Source organism: Lactuca serriola, chromosome 4 (genome assembly GCF_051521515.1).
Source record: "Lactuca serriola cultivar US96UC23 chromosome 4, Lser_US96UC23_V15, whole genome shotgun sequence".
Taxonomy (NCBI): Eukaryota; Viridiplantae; Streptophyta; class Magnoliopsida; order Asterales; family Asteraceae; genus Lactuca; species Lactuca serriola.
This window is the reverse complement of record NC_136411.1, coordinates 299276716-299294488: the sequence shown is the minus strand read 5'-3', so window position 1 is coordinate 299294488 and position 17773 is coordinate 299276716. Positions and strand designations below refer to the sequence as shown.

Genomic DNA, 17773 nt, shown 5'->3' with positions numbered 1-17773 from the left:
GAAGTGAAAAACCGTTACATCAATCGTGGCTAATTTCTAGTTTTTTTTCAAGTTTTTAATGGTTTCGTGTGTGTGTGTGTTTTTTTTTTAAGTTGTAGGTTTTATGTTTCTACTTTGTTTTTCTAAATTTTTAGTTTTTTTTTTAAATTAAGTAATATATGGTATTTGTATTTTTAATTAATGAAATATTATGCTTTTAAAATTATGTTTTTTTTATTAAAAAAATAAGTTTTACTAAATTAAAATAATTAACAAAAAAACAAACAAAAAAAACTAAAAAAAAAAAAAACTAAAACTAAAACTGTGGCACCACACCCTTGGTGTGGCAAGAAACCACACTTGTGTGGTAAAAAGTGACATGACGTTTATGTGACAGAGGAGGGAGTGCGGTTTCGGTGACATCACTCCCTCCAGCCTTAAAGTATTGTGGCCCTGTGCACTCATTAATTTTCTGGTAACAAATACATTTGATCTTGCTAGATTTGGTATTTCAGTTGTAGCTACATATTTATTTGAAATGTTATGTTTTTTTTGAATGAGGCAAAAAAAAGGCATTTTTAAACTTTGGTGTTAATGTTTGGTTTTCAGTAAGATGGTATATTTTTTTTGAAAAGGACAATGTACTTTATTATTTTTTAGGTTTGCAATCAGCTACTATGATTTTGAGCATGAAAATGCACTATATTTATATTTTAATATTTTAGAGTTTTTATCTTGCTTTAACAAAACAAACAACCTACTTTGATTAAATGTAAAAATAACATGTTTATGTGGTTATGTTTTTTGTTTAGGCCAAAAACTATTTTACATTCAACTTACATTTTCGTTTGTGTGATTATGTGTGACCAGTATAAAAACACTTGTGCTTAATTATATACCATGCAAAATCTTTATTCACAATAATTTATAAATTTCTAAAAAATAAGAACTAATCCATAATTTTACAAAATATAATAAGACAAATCATTAACAAAATATATTATTTAATAATAATTCCCAAAGAGGGGACTAAAATTACAATTATCCAATTAGTAAACCTGCCCCATCCATCCCTACCTACCCATTCCACCCCACCCGACCCTACTCCTCCCCAATCTTGACCTGCGTCATCGACTGCTTTTCGATTATCCTAAACTCTCCTCTTATTCCGAGCTGCTCCAAAACGCTGCTGCAGTGTTCCTGATATGCAATAATCATAAGCTCAGCTAAAAGCTCTTTGGGGGGTTTTTGTTTCAGGTCATTTACTCGAATGACGATCATGGGTTGTTGCGTTCTCTCTCGTGACACATCGGATCGTTTCTCCGACCGATGCTTCAACATCTTCCCCTGTCTCTCCGATCCCGGTAATACTCATACCTTCTGTCATACATTCAACTCTTCAAATTTGATTTGTGGTAATTCTGATCGCAGTTAGAAGATCTACGTTGTGTATGAAACTGGCGTTGGTGATGCTTCATGTAATCTTCGTTGGTTTCCTTTTCATACTGGATGAAGATTTGATAGAGAAATCAAAACAACAGCCTTGGTAAGCAGAGACGGATTCACTGGGGTACACACTTTTATACTATAACCTAAGTAAGGGTCATTTGGTATTTTGCATATGATTTCAGCTGTTTAGGGCTTCGAAAACCAAAATTGTTGTTACTGATTTTGTGAAGATTGTATTTGATAATTAGGGGCTAACTGATTTCCTTTGTGTATAACTTTATGTACATGTTTGTTTCATTAGAATTTGAAAGATTCGCTAAATTTGGGAAGTAATTAAGGGCATAACTCATGTATAGATGCTTAAAAGCTTAACATTCTCAACATTCCTTCTTTCCTTTCTCATCACTTGTTTCAAAATTCTTCATGTTATTAACAACTCACCTTAACTCAAACCTCTTTTCTACAGGTATACATCCATGTATATGTTGTTGCTTGTTGTTACATTAGTTCAGTATTTCTTTACATCTGGTTCTTCTCCAGGGTATGTGATGATAAACTTATAGTATTATGTATTTAATAATTAATACTATACAATCTTATCCTTCTGTATAACAATTATACACATGCTTAGGTATGTGCTTGATGCAATGAGAGAATATGCTAAAACAGAAGCCTCATTAAGAGCATCAGAAATCTCAAAGTAAGCACTTATTCCAACTTTAAGGAATGGTTAGATTCAAGAAACAGCAAAGTAATTTCATTGAATTGTTGAATTATGAATGCATGACAAATTGACAATATCTAATTGTGGTATCTTTCTTTGTTTATTGATGATGTTAAATGATCAAGCAAAGACAACCTGCTTCAAGCAAAAATGGGAGTGTAGTTGTGACTATTGACAACAACCAATTTGGAGAAAATCTTTTAGGGAATAATCCGATGAATTGGACAAAAATGGTGATGGAAATGTATCCACCTGGAACATCTGTCAGGTATATGAAATTAAGAATCTGAATTCTTATCTAATTCATGTTGTCATGCATTTCTTTTTGTGCAAAAGACGTGAATGCCCTTCTCATTCTCATATTCAAAAAGCCCTAGAAAGCTTATTCTCTCATCCATTCCTCATCTGCTTAAAAGAAAAGTTTGTTCTTTTTCTAATGATCTAAAAGCAGAAAACATGGAAATTTCCAATTTAGTCCCTCAACCAAAATTAGTAAGTGAACCAATTACTAACTTCTTCTGTTTATTTCAGGACTTACACATGTTCATACTGTAGTGTTGTGCAGGTATCTCTCTTTTTTGCATCTTAATTTCATATAACCTAATTGTTTTTTTTTTAATGAAACTTCAATTGTTGACTAAAATAAAATTCTTGAAAAAAAATTGTAACTTTATTGCAGCCTCCAAGAGCAAAACATTGCCATGATTGTGACAGATGTGTTCTTCAATTTGATCATCATTGTGTTTGGCTAGGAACATGTATTGGCCAAGGCAACCACTGTAGATTTTGGTCTGTAATTCTAGTTTTTACATGTTTAAAGCAAGAAATAGCAACATACTTTCATTTATTTTTTTACAATTATTTATTTTTGGGTTTATATAATTGACAGGTGGTATATTCTTGAAGAAACAGCCTTAAGTATTTGGACAGGTGTTTTGTATATTAAGTACTTACAAACTCACATAGAAAAGGCTTGGTATGTTTTCCTTTTATTTAACCACATTTACTTCTTAAAAAAAGTAGATGAAAAAAAAAATTCTCCTAAAAAATATAGATTTATGTTGTTCAATGTTTTATGTTCATTTTTTTTTAAAATTTCAGGTTGGTAGATGTGATCATGATTATACTGTTGTCTATCTTGTCAATTGCATTGATATTCCTTCTCCTTCTCCTTCTATTCCATAGGTGAGTTAATCTCTTCAAAGCTTAATGCAAGAAAAGAAATAGCAACAAAAGACGAGAATACCCTCCATCATTGGAAATAATAAAAAAAAAACTAATTTGTTTTTTTTTTTTGATCTTTTTAGTTATCTAGTAGTGACAAATCAAACCACATATGAGTTGGTGAGACGAAGGCGTATACCATATATGAGGTTAGTCCATTAAATTATTATTATTATTAATATTAATATTATTATTATTTGGTAAAGTGAAAAATGGGGGCAAAGTTGTGAAAAGGTTAGGACTTAGGCTATGTTTCGCTTACTACCTGAAAAGCTAGCTAGCTGATAGCTAAAGCTATCTATTAAATAAAAAGCTAGTTGATAGCTGAAAAGTTAGTCGATAAAAATATGGTGTTTGGTAAAACTAGCTGAAAGATATAAAATGACGTAAAAGGACATTTAAAAGAATGTGTTTCTATAATTAATTAAGGGGTATATTTGGAAAATTTAAAAAAAGCTTCTAGAAAGCTACTCTAAGTAGCTTTTTAAAAAAGCTAGCTTATAAACTATTTTTTGGCTTGTCAAACATGACAACTTAGGTTTTGTTTGGCGCGTATTTTTTGAGCTTTTTTATGTTGTCGTGTTTGGCAAGCCAAAAAGTAGCTTATAAGCTAGCGTTTTGAAAAGCTATATAGACAAGCTTTTTAGGAGCTTTTTTAAAAATTTTCAAATATGCCCCTTAATTAATTATAGAAACAAATACTCTTAAATGTCATTTTATGTAATTTTATATGTTTCAGTTAGCTTTTCAGCTAGTTTTACCAAACATCATTTTTTATCAGTTAGCTTTTCAGCTATCAGCTAGCTTTCAGCTAGTACGCCAAACATAGCCTTAAAAAAGCTTGAAAAATAAGCTAGCTTATCAGCTAGCTGTAGCGCGCCAAACACAGTCTTAATGGGTGAAACTTCATTTCCTCTAGCTTTATTAATTCGTTCTTTCTGAATCATGTCAAATCAACATTGATTCCATTAAGTCAAAAGGAAACAAAATCTGACAATTTTATGAATTAAAATGTAGAGCGATTCCCGAAAGAGTATATCCATTTAGTAAAGGTGCATGTCGAAATTTATACAACTTTTGTTGTGCAAGAACAAGTGTATATGCAATGGAACAACTACCAAATGCACTTGAGCTAGAGCAAAAATCGGTGCCATATACGTGTTTTGATGTTATCAAATGTAGATGTTGTTGTTGAAAGTGTTGTTACTTGTGTGCATGTAGCAAAATTTTCAAAAGAATACAAGTTTGTAGTATTGATCATTTGATAATGTTTGTTTTTGTTTGATTGAGAAAGGAAGTGAAATGTAGCGGCGTTATATTTGGATTTGATTAGTTGTAATATGTTTGTGATATAATTTTTGGTTAGGAAAGTATTTTGCTTAAAGTGATAATTGAGATAAAGTATGTTGTTATTCTAGGTGTACCTAATGTGTTGTGGAAATGCATTTATGTAAGGTTTACTTATGGAACAAGATGAAATAAATCTCATTATATCTTATAGTGAAAAATATAGAAAAACACTTGTATTTTAACCATTTAATTTATTTTCTCAATTGATTAAATTATTATATTTTGTTTTGTTTACTTAAGGCATCTTCAACCCATCCTCAAACTTTATTTTTTTTCTTCTATTTCTTCCTCCATTCTTCTTCTAACCCTATTTTATTTTCATCTTCATTTTTGGAGATATGAATAGTATTCCCCCATATATGGGGGAATATTATTCATATCTCTAAAAATGGAGGTGAAGTTTGGTTGTTAATTTTAGTCTCTCTCATTTTTATTTTAATACATTTCTAATTTATTTTATCTACTAATTATAATTTAAATGTAATATTTAATATTTATAATATCATGTTATATACTAATTTATATTAATTAATTATAAATATAGAGTTTAATTAGTAGAGGGGTGTATTTGACAATATATATAAGTTATAAAAATGAAATAGGCTAGGAATATATTTTTTGGAGTAAAAAATGGGATAGAAATTGAAGTAAGGTTGGAGATGAAACACTATTTATTCCATTTTTTACTCAATTTATAAGGAAAAAATAAAAATGGATTGGAGATAGTCTTAGAGGATAACCGGGGGAAAGTACTTGGAAACACGGTGTGCTTTTATTATATCATCGTCTTTTCCATTGTGCAATTGTGATTTATTGATTTAACCACCAGGCTAATATTGATTTACATGTTTGTTTTGTATGTCACGTCCATAGAATTTACATGTGGGAATGAATACCGCATCTTTAATTATATTCAAGGAGTAAAAAATAAATCTTGAAGCTTATTTGTTGATGTATTAGGTGTGAAACCCGTGTAGTACACGGGTCGATTAAAAAAATTTATATATGAATATATAAACATTAAGTTTTTTTAAAGAAAATATTAAATATTAAAATATAAACATTAATTATTTTTTAAAACAAAATTTCAAATACATACAAACAAAATAAAGAATAAATAAATAATTTAATTTATACTAATAAAACAAACTACAAAAAATAATTATATTTTGACAATATAACTTTTTTTTATTTGTCAATAAAAAGCAATAAAGTTTGATTATTTTTTCTATATAGACCATTTTACCTAAAATGACAATGAACATTAAAAGAAACATGCCAATTTTGAGTTATATATATCGAAGGAAACATATTAAAATTTGAAAATACAAGGAAACAAAATAATGACACATTAGTTACTTTTTTATAACCTAAAAATTAGATAGTTAATTAAGAAAATAAAAAATTACCACAAAATGACAAGTGAAAATTAATTTCTAACAATTAATCATAAAATTACATGTGTCAAAAATATGACATATGACAAAAAGATTTTCATTTATTAGTATGGATCTGTACGACCCATGATAAACAAAGATAACCACTGCATTTGAGTTTTTCCATTTTTTTTAAGGCTTGCATTATATATTGTTGGAAGTGTAGATACATTTTCTATATTTTGATATTTTAATCTAAATGATATATCTTGTGGTTTCATATTTCTTTTATAAAATCTTTCGTTGGTTTCACTTTTAGAAAAACACTTCGGATATAGATGACGTTCTAAATATACGACAGAGTCATGATTATGCATTTCACAAATCACTTTTAAGGACCAACAATTATCTACCAAATAATAATTGTCTTTCAATTCGAATAGACAAATTATTTTTGTGCTACCAGTATTTTTTGTGGATATTTTTTACTTTTGTAAACACCTCCACGATCATATTGAAAAAATATTTACGTTAATAGTTGATCTTTTATTATAATAACGTAACCAAGTCAGAGCTCCGTATTTTGAGCTCAATCTATTATTTGTTCGATCAAATACTTGAAAATGATTTTTATTAGAAACTGCTAAACTTACTGATTAATAACTATACTAATAAACCTAATTTTCCATAGAGAATTTTTCAGAAAAGTCCCATTATTTTGGAAAAAATATTGATTAAATCCCAAAATTAAATTTTTTTACTAGAAAATCCCAACAAACCGGCAAATTTCTCCACTTTAACCTTTTTGACATGTTCAGGAGGCCAAATCATTAATTTTCGAAAAACAATGAGATTTTTTTGGATATTTCCTCAAAATTTATATATACTATATAAACGCATTTTTATGTATTTATGTCTGTTTAAGTATTTTTTTTATGTATTTCTATATATTTTTTTTTATGTATTTATGTATTTTTTAAAAAATGTTTTTTTATATAATTTTTTATGTTGTTTTATGTATTTTAAATGTATAAACATATTTTTATGTATTTATATGAATTTTTAAGTATTTTTACATACTTTTATGTGTTTTGATATATTTTTCACGTATTTATTATTTTTTAAAAGTATTTTTTTACATATTTTTAAGTATTTTGGAATATTGTTTATACATATTTATGTATTTTTATTTATAGTTTCACTATAAGCTAATTATTAGACCTTATAATGAAGGAAAAAAAACACTCTAGTACTTAAAAAAAACATTTTTCAAAGACAATCATTAGCAATTAACGCTATTTTTGCAGGTAAATTCTTATATATATATATATATATATATATATCTATATATATATATATATATATATATATATATATATATATATATATATATATATATATATATATATATATAGACTTCAGTTTGTTGATGAATAAAGTTTACGAATACTCTTTATTATTAACGATAAAGATATTCATAAACTTTGTTCATCTACAAACTGAATTCAAGAAAAAATGAAAAATTTTACTAGCAAAAATGGTGTTGACTACTAATGTTCATCTTTGATTTTTTTTTTCAAGTACTCTAGTATTTTTTATTCATTCACAAGGTCTAATAGTTAGTTTACAATGAAACTTGAAGTAAAAAAAATATATAAATACGCATAAAAAATATGAAAATACATAAAAATACTTAAAAATTGCATATAAATATGTAAAAAAAATATGCCTATACATTTAAAATTCATAAAATTATGTAAAAAAAACTATATAAAAAGTTTTAAAAATACATAAATATGTGAAAAATTTACCAAAATACACAAAAGAACATAAAAAAATTATATAAATACATAAAAAATATATTTATACATTTAAAATACTTAAAAAACATACAAACTATATACAAAACTTAAAAAAACATAAATACATTATATATATATATATATATACATAATAAAAAATAAATAGATATGTGAAAAATACCAAAATATTTAAAAACTCATATAAATATGTAAGAAAAATACATTTATACATTTAAAATACATAAAAAAAACTATATAAAAAACTTTAAAAACTTAAAAAATACATAAATACGTAAAAATATTTAAAAAAATACTTTTATATATTATATACAAATTTTGAGAAAATCTATAAAAAAAATCTCAATGTTTTGGGAAAATGAAGAAATTTTTCGATTTCTTGGAATTTTTTTTTCAGAAAAAAAAGTTTGGACTTAATCGTTACTTTTCCTAAAATAATGTGACTTTTATGCAGATTTTCCAACTTTTTACCATGTTGTTTTCAATTTATGATGAATCACTAATGATTAATTTATTTTGTTAACACTATCTTGATTCTTGATGTGTATTGATTGTGTGAATATCGTTAGCCTAATCTATACATATAAATATAAATACATGTGATTTTCATAAACATAAATATTTTAATGGTAACATAACATACTTCACAGTTTAATTCATCAAACCATGGTAAATACTTTGGTCAGCTCATTTTGTTACTTAATTATATATATATTTTTGAATTGGGCACGATAAAAATTAAATTGAAAGAGTCTATTTACAATAAAAATTTATGCATAGTATGGTTTACAAATTATAACCCTTTTAAGTTTTAGCATTGTTTACTCTATTTTACCCTTATTTATATTGTTAAACATTATATCTCCTACTAAATTATAAAACATATAGTAATATATTGAATTTTAAGAGAGATAAGTTAAAAAACTTTTTGTACAAATAAATCATTAATACTTGTTAAAAATTCGAAAACTTAAATTATGGAATATTATTAAGAAATTCAATTTAAAGTAAAATAATAATTTTAAAATATTAAATTGATGTATATAAATTAATTTATATTTTTAAATTAGACACCGATATTAATTAGTTTACGTCAAATGTATAAACAAACAATATAAATATAAGGACTAAATACAAAATATTTTATTTAAAAATGATAATTTTTTTATTACATAATAAATAATAATAAAATATAATATTATTTCTACATAATAAATTTATTTGCCAGAAAAACTATTTATTCCGACCGTTTTGTGCGGGCACACATATCATATTAATTATTTAAATACAACACATATTACATTATAGTAAATCTATGTCGCCAAATTTTTATTTATAACTGAAAAAAAAGTAAAAATAATGTAATTATTTTGGGACCCCATGAGGTATTGGGGACGGAGTTCCCTATCCTCTCCTTTGCCTCCATCCAAGAAAACTAAACGGAGATAAGTCATTACCTTAAATGTGAAAACTTTATAAAAATACCCTCATGGGTGTAGGCCCCATGGGAGGTCTTGACACCATACATTCCATTCCCCCTCGCTCCCCATCATCTACCTTGCCCTAAGGGTACATGTTTGTTTCCAAAATCTGACTGAATCGAAGTGATTTAATTGAAACCAAAATTGCAGTTTCCAATAACCAATAATCGGACCATCTATATGTAAATGGTTCCCGGTTATGGTTTATGGTTACCTGGGTTATAGAACCGCATAGTCTGAAAATCAATAAATAGTCTAAAATGGAACCAATTATGAGTTTGGAACCAAAATAAACAAAATTTTTAAGGGATATTTATAATTTGTTTTTATGTTTGTATTTACATGTCACTTTATTGATAATAGAACATAGTATCATAAAATACACAACCATATTTTATTAGAAGATTATTTCCAATTATCAATCCCAATATAATAATTAAAAGATATATATTAGAAAAATATTTACAAAGTTTGATGATAAAAAACAGAGAAGAATTAATAGGAACTGGTTGTTTTTGTATTATTCGTTTTCAAAGTATATTACGATGAGGAAAAGAAACCACAATTTATACAAAATTACAATGATCTAAATATGGAAGAAATACTATTGTTGCCTGTCAATTCTTGGTGAATGGAAAGCATATATATATATATATATATATATATATATATATATATATATATATATATATATATATATATATATATATATATACACACGTTCTCCTAATTGCAAGGGATATGATGTGATTGGTCATCAATCTCGCTGACCTCATTGAGCCTTCCTTTTAACACTCCCCTCAAGTTGAATAATGAGATTTCCAAAATTCAACTTTCCCAGACATTCATTTACATTTTTTTCATTAACAAATTTTGTCAAGATATCAGCAAGTTGGTCCTCTGATCGAACAAACGGGAGTGTGATGACCTTTGCTTCCAACTTCTCTTTGATGAAGTGTCGATCTACTTCTATGTGCTTCGTTTGATCATGATGAACTGGATTCTCTAAAATTTGGATGACTGCCTTGTTGTCACTCATAATTTTGCTAGTTTCTTGTGGTGGATATCCTACTTTTGTTAGAAGCTTTCGTACCTATAAAACTTCGGTTAATCCCCTTGTAATTCCTCAAAATTCTGCTTCTGCACTTGAAAGAGCCACCACCTTTTATTTCTTACTTCTCCATGTAACAAGATTCCCACCGACTAAAGTACTCTGAGGTGGATCTTCGGTCACCTTTATCGCTAGCCCAATCTGCATCGGTGTATAGTAGCGTTTCAAGATGACCATTTGACTGAAACAAGACTCCATGTCCGGCTGTTCCCTTGAGATATCTTATAATTCTTAAGACTGCTTCCATGTGAGCCTTCTAGGGTTGCTGGATAAACTGACTTACAACTCCCACAACATACGCTATGTCGGGTCGGGTGTGTGAGAGGTATATCAGTTTTCCTACCATTCGTTGGTATCTTTCTTTCTCAGCCGGCTCTGCTTTCTCCTCCATGTAGAGCTTATGATTCACAATCATCAGAGTGTCAACTGGTTTACAATCAATCATACAATTTTCTGTAAGTAAATCCAAGACATACTTATTTTGACACATGAAGATCCCCTGTTTTGATCTCAAGACTTCAATCCCAAGGAAGTATTTGAGTTCCCCAAGGTCTTTCATTTCAAATTCTTTGATCAATCTCTTCCTGAGTTTGGTAATTTCTTCTTTGTCATCTCCTGTGATAATCATATCATCCACATAGATTATTAAACATGTTATGAGATTGCCTCTCCGTTTAAGAAACAATGTATGGTCTGAGTTACTTTGCTTAAATCCATACCTTTTCATGGCTATGGTGAACTTCCCGAACCATGCTCTCGAGGATTGTTTTAATCCATAAAGGGGTTTCTTTAGAAGGCATACCTCACTCTCTCTAAACCTGTCTGTAAATCCATGTGGCGCTTCCATATAAACTTCCTCTTTTAGCTTTTTGTGTAGGAAAGCATTCTTCACATCAAACTGGTGTAGGGGTCATCCTTTATTTGCTGCTACTGAAAAAAGAACCCTAATTGTATTGATCTTTGCAACTAGAGAGAAGGTTTCAGAGTAGTTAATACCGTAAGTTTGTGTATAGCCTTTAGCTACCAACCTCGCCTTGTATCTTTCAACTGTACCATCGGGTTTGTATTTAATTGTAAACACCCACCAATACCCGACAAGTTTCTTCCCTGGTGGCAAGGCTTGATTTTCCCAGGTGTTATTTTTTGTAAGAGCTTTCATTTCTTCTTCCATTGTATCTCTCCATTGTTTTGACTTTAAGGATTGTTCTGTGGTAGTTGGTATTTCATTGGAATACAAAGACGAAACAAAGGCCTTGGCTCCTTTGGATAGATTTCCTTTGTCTATGTTAGCCACTGGGTATCTGCGCCCTCTAGAATCCTTTTCTGGTGAATATCGTTTTGCTGGAACTCCCCGATTTGATCTTGGTGGCAGCACATACCCTTTTGTTGGTGTCTCAACGATCTCTTGTTCCTCCACATGTTCTTGTTCCTCCGCATGTTCTTGTTCCTCTGCATGTTCAATTGATGTATGTTCTCGTTCCTGTCCATTCTCACTTTGTCCTGATGTGTTAAGAGTCTTAGAAAGATCAGGGTGACTAGGGTGAGTGTTACTTACCTCGGGTATCAGGTCAGGAGTAGATGCTTGGGTGGCACTGATGTTAGATGGTTGTGTGGGAAGAGGAGTCTCATTTTGTAGACTATGGCTTCTTCCTTCTTCATATGTAGCATATCTCAACCAATTCAGCGTGTCAATACATTCTATCTCCCCCTGACCATTGTGTTGGGAGGCATAATAATACTCAGTTTCAAGAAAATCACAGTTCATTGTAGTGAACATGTGTCAGGTTTTTGGATTATAACACCGGTACCCCTTTTGAATTATTCCATACCCAACAAAGACACATCTCTCAGCACAAGGGTCAAATTAGAGATCTGTTGGCTTTAGGTATATGGACGAATACATTACACCCAAATATTTGTGGTTCAAGGGTAAGAACAGATGGGAGTTTAGTGTATTCAGTGAGGGTTTGAAGAGGGGTTTTAGATTTTAGGATTTGGGTGGAAGCCGGTTGATAAGCTATACAATAGTAACAAGGACTTCTGGCCAAAAAACTTTGGAGCTTGTGATTCTATGAGAAGGGCTCAAGTTATTTCTAGCAGGATGTGGTTCTTTCGTTCCGCGACACCATTTTGTTCTGGAGTATGAGGGCATGTGGTTTGATGAATGATACCCTTGGTTTGGAAAAAAGATTTCATTTCAGAGTTGACAAATTCTCCTCCGTTGTCAGATCTAAAAATCTGAATGTTTTTCTAAAATTGAGTTTGAATCATGTTGTAAAAAATGCTAAATTTGTCAAAAACTTCAGATTTATTTTTTAATAAATAAACCCAAGTCATGCGGGTGCAGTCATCAACAAATATAACAAAAAACGAAAGTTTTGTCGCCCAATGATTGGAGCGGGGCCCCACACATCCGAGTGAATCAATGAGAATGGTAGGTCAACTCTTGTGTTATTTGGTTTGAAAGATTTTCGAAGACTTTTGGCTAATACACAAGTTTCATAAGAATATTCTGGTGAGCGGCTTCCTTACAGATGGTAGCATAAGCTGCCTCCGCTGAAGGCAATGGTTCCAATCGAAGGATCTCCCTTTGATTGATTTGTATTTTCGATCGAGGGCATTTCAGAATTGAAAAAGTTTTTGCTCTGGCCTGATTCTTGCATAAGTCTTGATATCATCTGGACATTTCATGGGGTTAGGATCAATCTTGTCGATTTCTCCCCACACACCTTGGAGCGTAATCCAAAAATTCTTCCAGCGTGCTGTCATTTTGCTTGATGTCATTAGCCTTGACATGGAGGTTGAAGGTTTGAAGTTTGTCTTTGCCACTACTATATGTGACCACTAAAGCATCCCATAACATTTTTGCAGTGGGGTACTCTGTTAGGGTACCTGCAATAGTAGGTTCAATATTTATGGATGAGCCATGAGAACACAATTAGATCTTTTTGTTCTCATTGCTCGTAAGATTCTTTGTCTTGGCTTGGAGGATCAAAGGTCAAGTGAGATAATAGGGCCTTAGATTTTCCGCCTATGGCAAATCGAATCATCCGAGTCCATAAAGCATAGTTTTGGCTTATTGAGTTTGAGGTTTATTTGGAGCTTACAGATAGCATTGGATTCTGATATTGGGGATTGATGCCATTCTTTAACAGATTGGCAAGCTGTAATGATAAATTGGGTTCTAAGTTGCCGTCTCCGGACATGGCGACTTAGTTGGGATCGAGTTTTGAGTAGTCTATGGGGTAGATGATGAGAAATCCTGCTTTGATACCATGATAAAAAAAACAGAGAAGAATTGATAGGAAATGGTTGTTTTTGTATTATTCGTTTTCAAAGTATATTACGATGAGGAAAAGAAACAACAATTTATACAAAATTACAATGATCTAAATATGGAAGAAATAATATTGCTGGCTGTCAATTCTTGGTGAATGGAAAGCAAATATATGTTTTCCTAATTGCAAGGGATATGATGTGATTGGTCATCAATCTCGCTGACCTCACTGAGCCTTCCTTTTAACATTGGAACCATTTTCTTGATAAATTTGAAACTTCACAATGTTGATCATCATTCTTTCGACTTAAGAGATAACGATCAAATTCTATAAGGGAAAATGACTTGAGAGGGTAAGTTACTTTTTGAAATGTACACATTTAGTCCTTATTCTTTTTTATTGTAAACTAAGCCCTTATATTCGATTTTTTGTAATTGTGCAATCCTTTTGACCTGGTATACCCGATATACCGGTCATATAAGATTTTGATTTTATTATCTTGAAATAAATTAACCAAGTGTCATCATACATGGATATTGTTAAATTACACCACATTGAAACAACAATTAGGGCTCATTTAATAAGCCATTCCTCCATTCACTCAGCCGATAATCCCTCAAACTTCTTGATTCACAATTACCATCAACAATGGTAGAAGATGCAGATACAATCGTTGATGTACACTATCAAGGGCTGTTTACACCTACCCCATTGATGTATTTTGATGGAGTAAAAGCCTCGGTACCTGACACGGTTGTGAAGAAGATGAACTTCCATGATTTCATCCCCTTTCTTGAAAAGCTTACTAACAGAAGATGCAGAGATGTGTATTACTGTCCACATGAAGTGAGGTTGTCGAAGGGATTACATGCTATTCAGAATGACTGCGATTTTAACGAGTTTCTTGAAGATATGAATGAAAAGAAGAGATTCGATTTGTATGTGGATCATCATGATGAACCTTTGTTTGATTGGATTCAGGAGGAAGAAGCAGACCTTGAAGATGAAGATTTGGTTTCTATTGATGATGTCGACTCCATTTTAGAAAATGGTCTGAAAGCTGAACATGTAGAGGACAATGAAGTTATATCTCTCAAAAGAAATTTCAATGATCCATTCCTCAACAAACTTTGTCCAATACAGAATGATGACTTGGTTGAAGAAGATCATAATGCAATACGACCTATCTACCCAAGACATGATCATACTCAAGAATGGAATCAGATGAAGCCTCGATTAGGTATGAAATACTCTACTACTGCTGAACTTAAATACTCTCTTAGTTGCTATGCTGTAGCAAATGGTTATGATCTGTGGTATGAAAATAATGACAAGACTAGGTTGCTAGTTAGGTATTCTAAAGGAAATAATCCCATATGCCCTTTTAGATTGTATGCTTCCTGGATGAAAGAGGAACACACTTTTTAGATTAAGTCTCTTATAACAGAGCACTAGTGTTCTAGGGCATTCAAACTTGGTTCAATTGTAACATATAAGTGAATAGGAAAACAATTTGTGAATGATGTTTTGGAGATTCCTAAACTAAGTTTGAGGAAAATGAAAGCCCTAGTATCTAAGAGATACAACATTAATGTGAGTGTTAGGCAGTGTAGGAATGCAAAAAAGTTAGCATTGTCTGAAGTTGAGGGAAGTTTGAAAGAACATTATGCCAAATTGTGGGATTATGTAGCTGAAATCAGAAGGGCTAATCCAGGTTCACATGTTGAGGTGTTCTTGGAGCCACAACCTGATAATACTGTAGTGTTTGATAGGTTTTATGTTAGATTTAAAGGTGTCGTATATGGGTGGTTAGATGGATGCAGAAATGTAATTGGGGTTGATGGTTGCTTTCTTAAGGGTGTTTGTAGAGGGGAGCTCCTATCAGCAATGGGTAGAGATGTTAATAATAACATCTATCCCTTAGCTTGGGCAGTAGTCAATGTTGAGAACAAAAGGACATGGAAATGGTTTTTGGACAACCTAATGGATGACATTGGAGGGGGAAATGGTCATGGCATTAAAATCCTCTCAAATGGCCACAAGGTAATCATTCAATTAACTTTAACTGTTTTGATCATTTAATTAACTAATCATTTTATTGTTTGAATAAGGGATTATTTAAAGCTGTGAAGGACAGACTTCCTGATGTGGAGCATAGATTATGTGCTAGACACATTCTAGCTAATTTCCACAAAAAATTTAAAGGAGAACAATACTTTAAACCATTTTGGAGGGTTGTGAATGCAACAACTGTACCAAAGTTTGAAGCAGCAATGAATGAGATTAAGTCCTTGGAAAGTAGGGCTTATGAATATCTCACAGACAAGGATCCAAGGTGTTGGTCAAAGGATTTTTTTAGAGAGGGTATGGACTATGATGCAGTAGAGAATGGAGTTTCTGAAAGTTTCAATTCTGCTGTACTTGATGCTAGAAGGAAACCATTGATAACAATGTTGGAGGACATAAGATGTTGGGTAATGCAGAGGTTATGGATGCAGAAGCAAAATGGTTTGAGTTGGGATTTGGACATATGCCCAAGTATCAGAAGGGAAATAGAGGATTTGAAAGAATTGCAAAGGTTAGTAACTATTTCATTACGTATACATTGGTTTTATAATGGTAACTGGCTATCTTCTTGTATATTGACAGATTTTAGGTACCTTATATGAGTGGCTACAAAGAATTTGAAGTGTTCTCAGGAAATGAGAGGTATGCTGTTGATCTGAATCAGAGGGCATGTGGATGCAGAAGCTAGCAACTCACAGGCATTCCATGTGTACATGCCATATCAACAATTTCATCATTGAACCTAGATGTGGAGGCTTTTGTATCAAACTCTTATACTAAAGCCTCTTTCCTTAGTAGCTATGAGTATAACATCCATCCACTCAATGATAGTTCTGAGTGGCCACATGTTGAAGGACTTCATACTATTTTGCCTCCATTAAAGATGAGGTTACCTGGCGGGCCATGTGTCAAAAGGAAAAGAGATCAGGCAGAAAGAAAGCTAAATGGGCACACAAGGCATACTGTGTCAAGGCCAGGCATTCCTCTAAGATGTACCATTTGCCACCAAATTGGCCACAACAAAGCTACATGCCCAAGTAAGCCAACTCCAGCTCCAAGCACAGCAAGTCCAAGTCATTCAACTCCAGATTCAAGCACAGTAGGTCCAAGTCATTCAACTCTAGCTCCTGTCAAGAGAACACCTGTGAAGAAAGCTCATGTGAAGAAGGCTCCTGTGAAGAGAAGTCCTATGAAGAAGGTTCCTTTGAATGATGCTGGTAGGGTAAGAAAGTTTTCAGAAAGAATCACAGAAATGGGTCTTCAGGAAAATGTTAAAGTCTAGGATGGAACTGGATGTGGCCAAGACAAACCTGTGACCATAGATTAATTAGGTTTTGATGTAGTGGGGTAATGCATGTGATATATATTTTGATGTGGTGTGGGGTAATCTTTTGAACTAAATTACTATATTACCCCTACTAGTTGTTTACTGATAGTTTCGTTTTTATTACTTCTTTTCATAGTTTGTTTTTAGTTAAAACCATCTCATTTTAGTCAATCTTCATGCATATTTTCTCTTTTTGTCATTTTCTCCTTTACCGGGTGCTTTCTAGTCTTTTGAACTTAATTGCAGGATTTACCGAAGACTATTTGTTATTGGAGGCTTAGAAGGATGCATGACCTATGGATGCATGTGATTTGCTTGTGGACTTGAAGTGGTGCGATTGGGCTTGGTGCTTGCATAAAGAAGAAATCATTTGGACCTAATTTGTGAGCAAAGATTGATGAGACGACGGGAATCGAGCTACAAGAAAATTTAAGGAGTATTGGGTAAATCATTAGAAGGCTTTGGCATGGTACAAATGGGCTCTAAAGAGTTATGATTGTGGGCTAAATTTGAAGAATTGAAGATTGGGCTAGAATACATGATTAATGGCCCAAGTCTCACATTCAGCGTGACCCACGCGGTCCGTG

The 17773-nt window shown here is 31.4% G+C and overlaps 2 protein-coding genes and 1 long non-coding RNA gene across 3 annotated transcripts; 2 read left to right on the top strand and 1 right to left on the bottom strand.

The window, feature by feature from the left end:
• Positions 1-1079: 1079 nt before the first annotated feature.
• On the top strand, positions 1080-4702 carry LOC145097192 (protein S-acyltransferase 10-like). Its single transcript, XM_079034714.1, has 11 exons — positions 1080-1343; positions 1411-1525; positions 1895-1969; positions 2060-2128; positions 2283-2420; positions 2684-2717; positions 2832-2941; positions 3042-3128; positions 3254-3337; positions 3460-3525; positions 4394-4702. The coding sequence occupies exons 1-11, from the start codon at positions 1250-1252 to the stop codon at positions 4569-4571; spliced, it is 1050 nt and encodes a 349-aa protein (XP_078890840.1). The 5' UTR covers positions 1080-1249; the 3' UTR covers positions 4572-4702.
• A 5483-nt stretch (positions 4703-10185) lies between these two features.
• On the bottom strand, positions 10186-13383 carry LOC145097191 (uncharacterized). Its single transcript, XR_013704269.1, has 2 exons — positions 11234-13383; positions 10186-11129 (listed from the first exon to the last, which is right to left on the bottom strand). It is a non-coding gene; the product is annotated as an uncharacterized LOC145097191 (long non-coding RNA).
• Positions 13384-15349: 1966 nt separating this feature from the next.
• On the top strand, positions 15350-16448 carry LOC145099460 (uncharacterized). Its single transcript, XM_079037033.1, has 3 exons — positions 15350-15835; positions 15904-16370; positions 16442-16448. Exons 1-3 carry the CDS (start codon positions 15350-15352, stop codon positions 16446-16448), a joined length of 960 nt encoding a protein of 319 aa, XP_078893159.1.
• Positions 16449-17773: the final 1325 nt, after the last annotated feature.

Bases quoted from the DNA above. Each gene is read 5' to 3' on its own strand.
- LOC145099460 (XM_079037033.1), top strand. From the start codon at position 15,350: ATGAAAGCCCTAGTATCTAAGAGATACAACATTAATGTGAGTGTTAGG. The intron at 15,836-15,903 runs GTAATCATTCAA...TGTTTGAATAAG, and splicing joins TCCTCTCAAATGGCCACAAG to GGATTATTTAAAGCTGTGAA.
- LOC145097192 (XM_079034714.1), top strand. From the start codon at position 1,250: ATGACGATCATGGGTTGTTGCGTTCTCTCTCGTGACACATCGGATCGT. The intron at 1,526-1,894 runs GTAAGCAGAGAC...TCTTTTCTACAG, and splicing joins AAATCAAAACAACAGCCTTG to GTATACATCCATGTATATGT. The intron at 2,421-2,683 runs GTATATGAAATT...TGTTTATTTCAG, and splicing joins CCACCTGGAACATCTGTCAG to GACTTACACATGTTCATACT.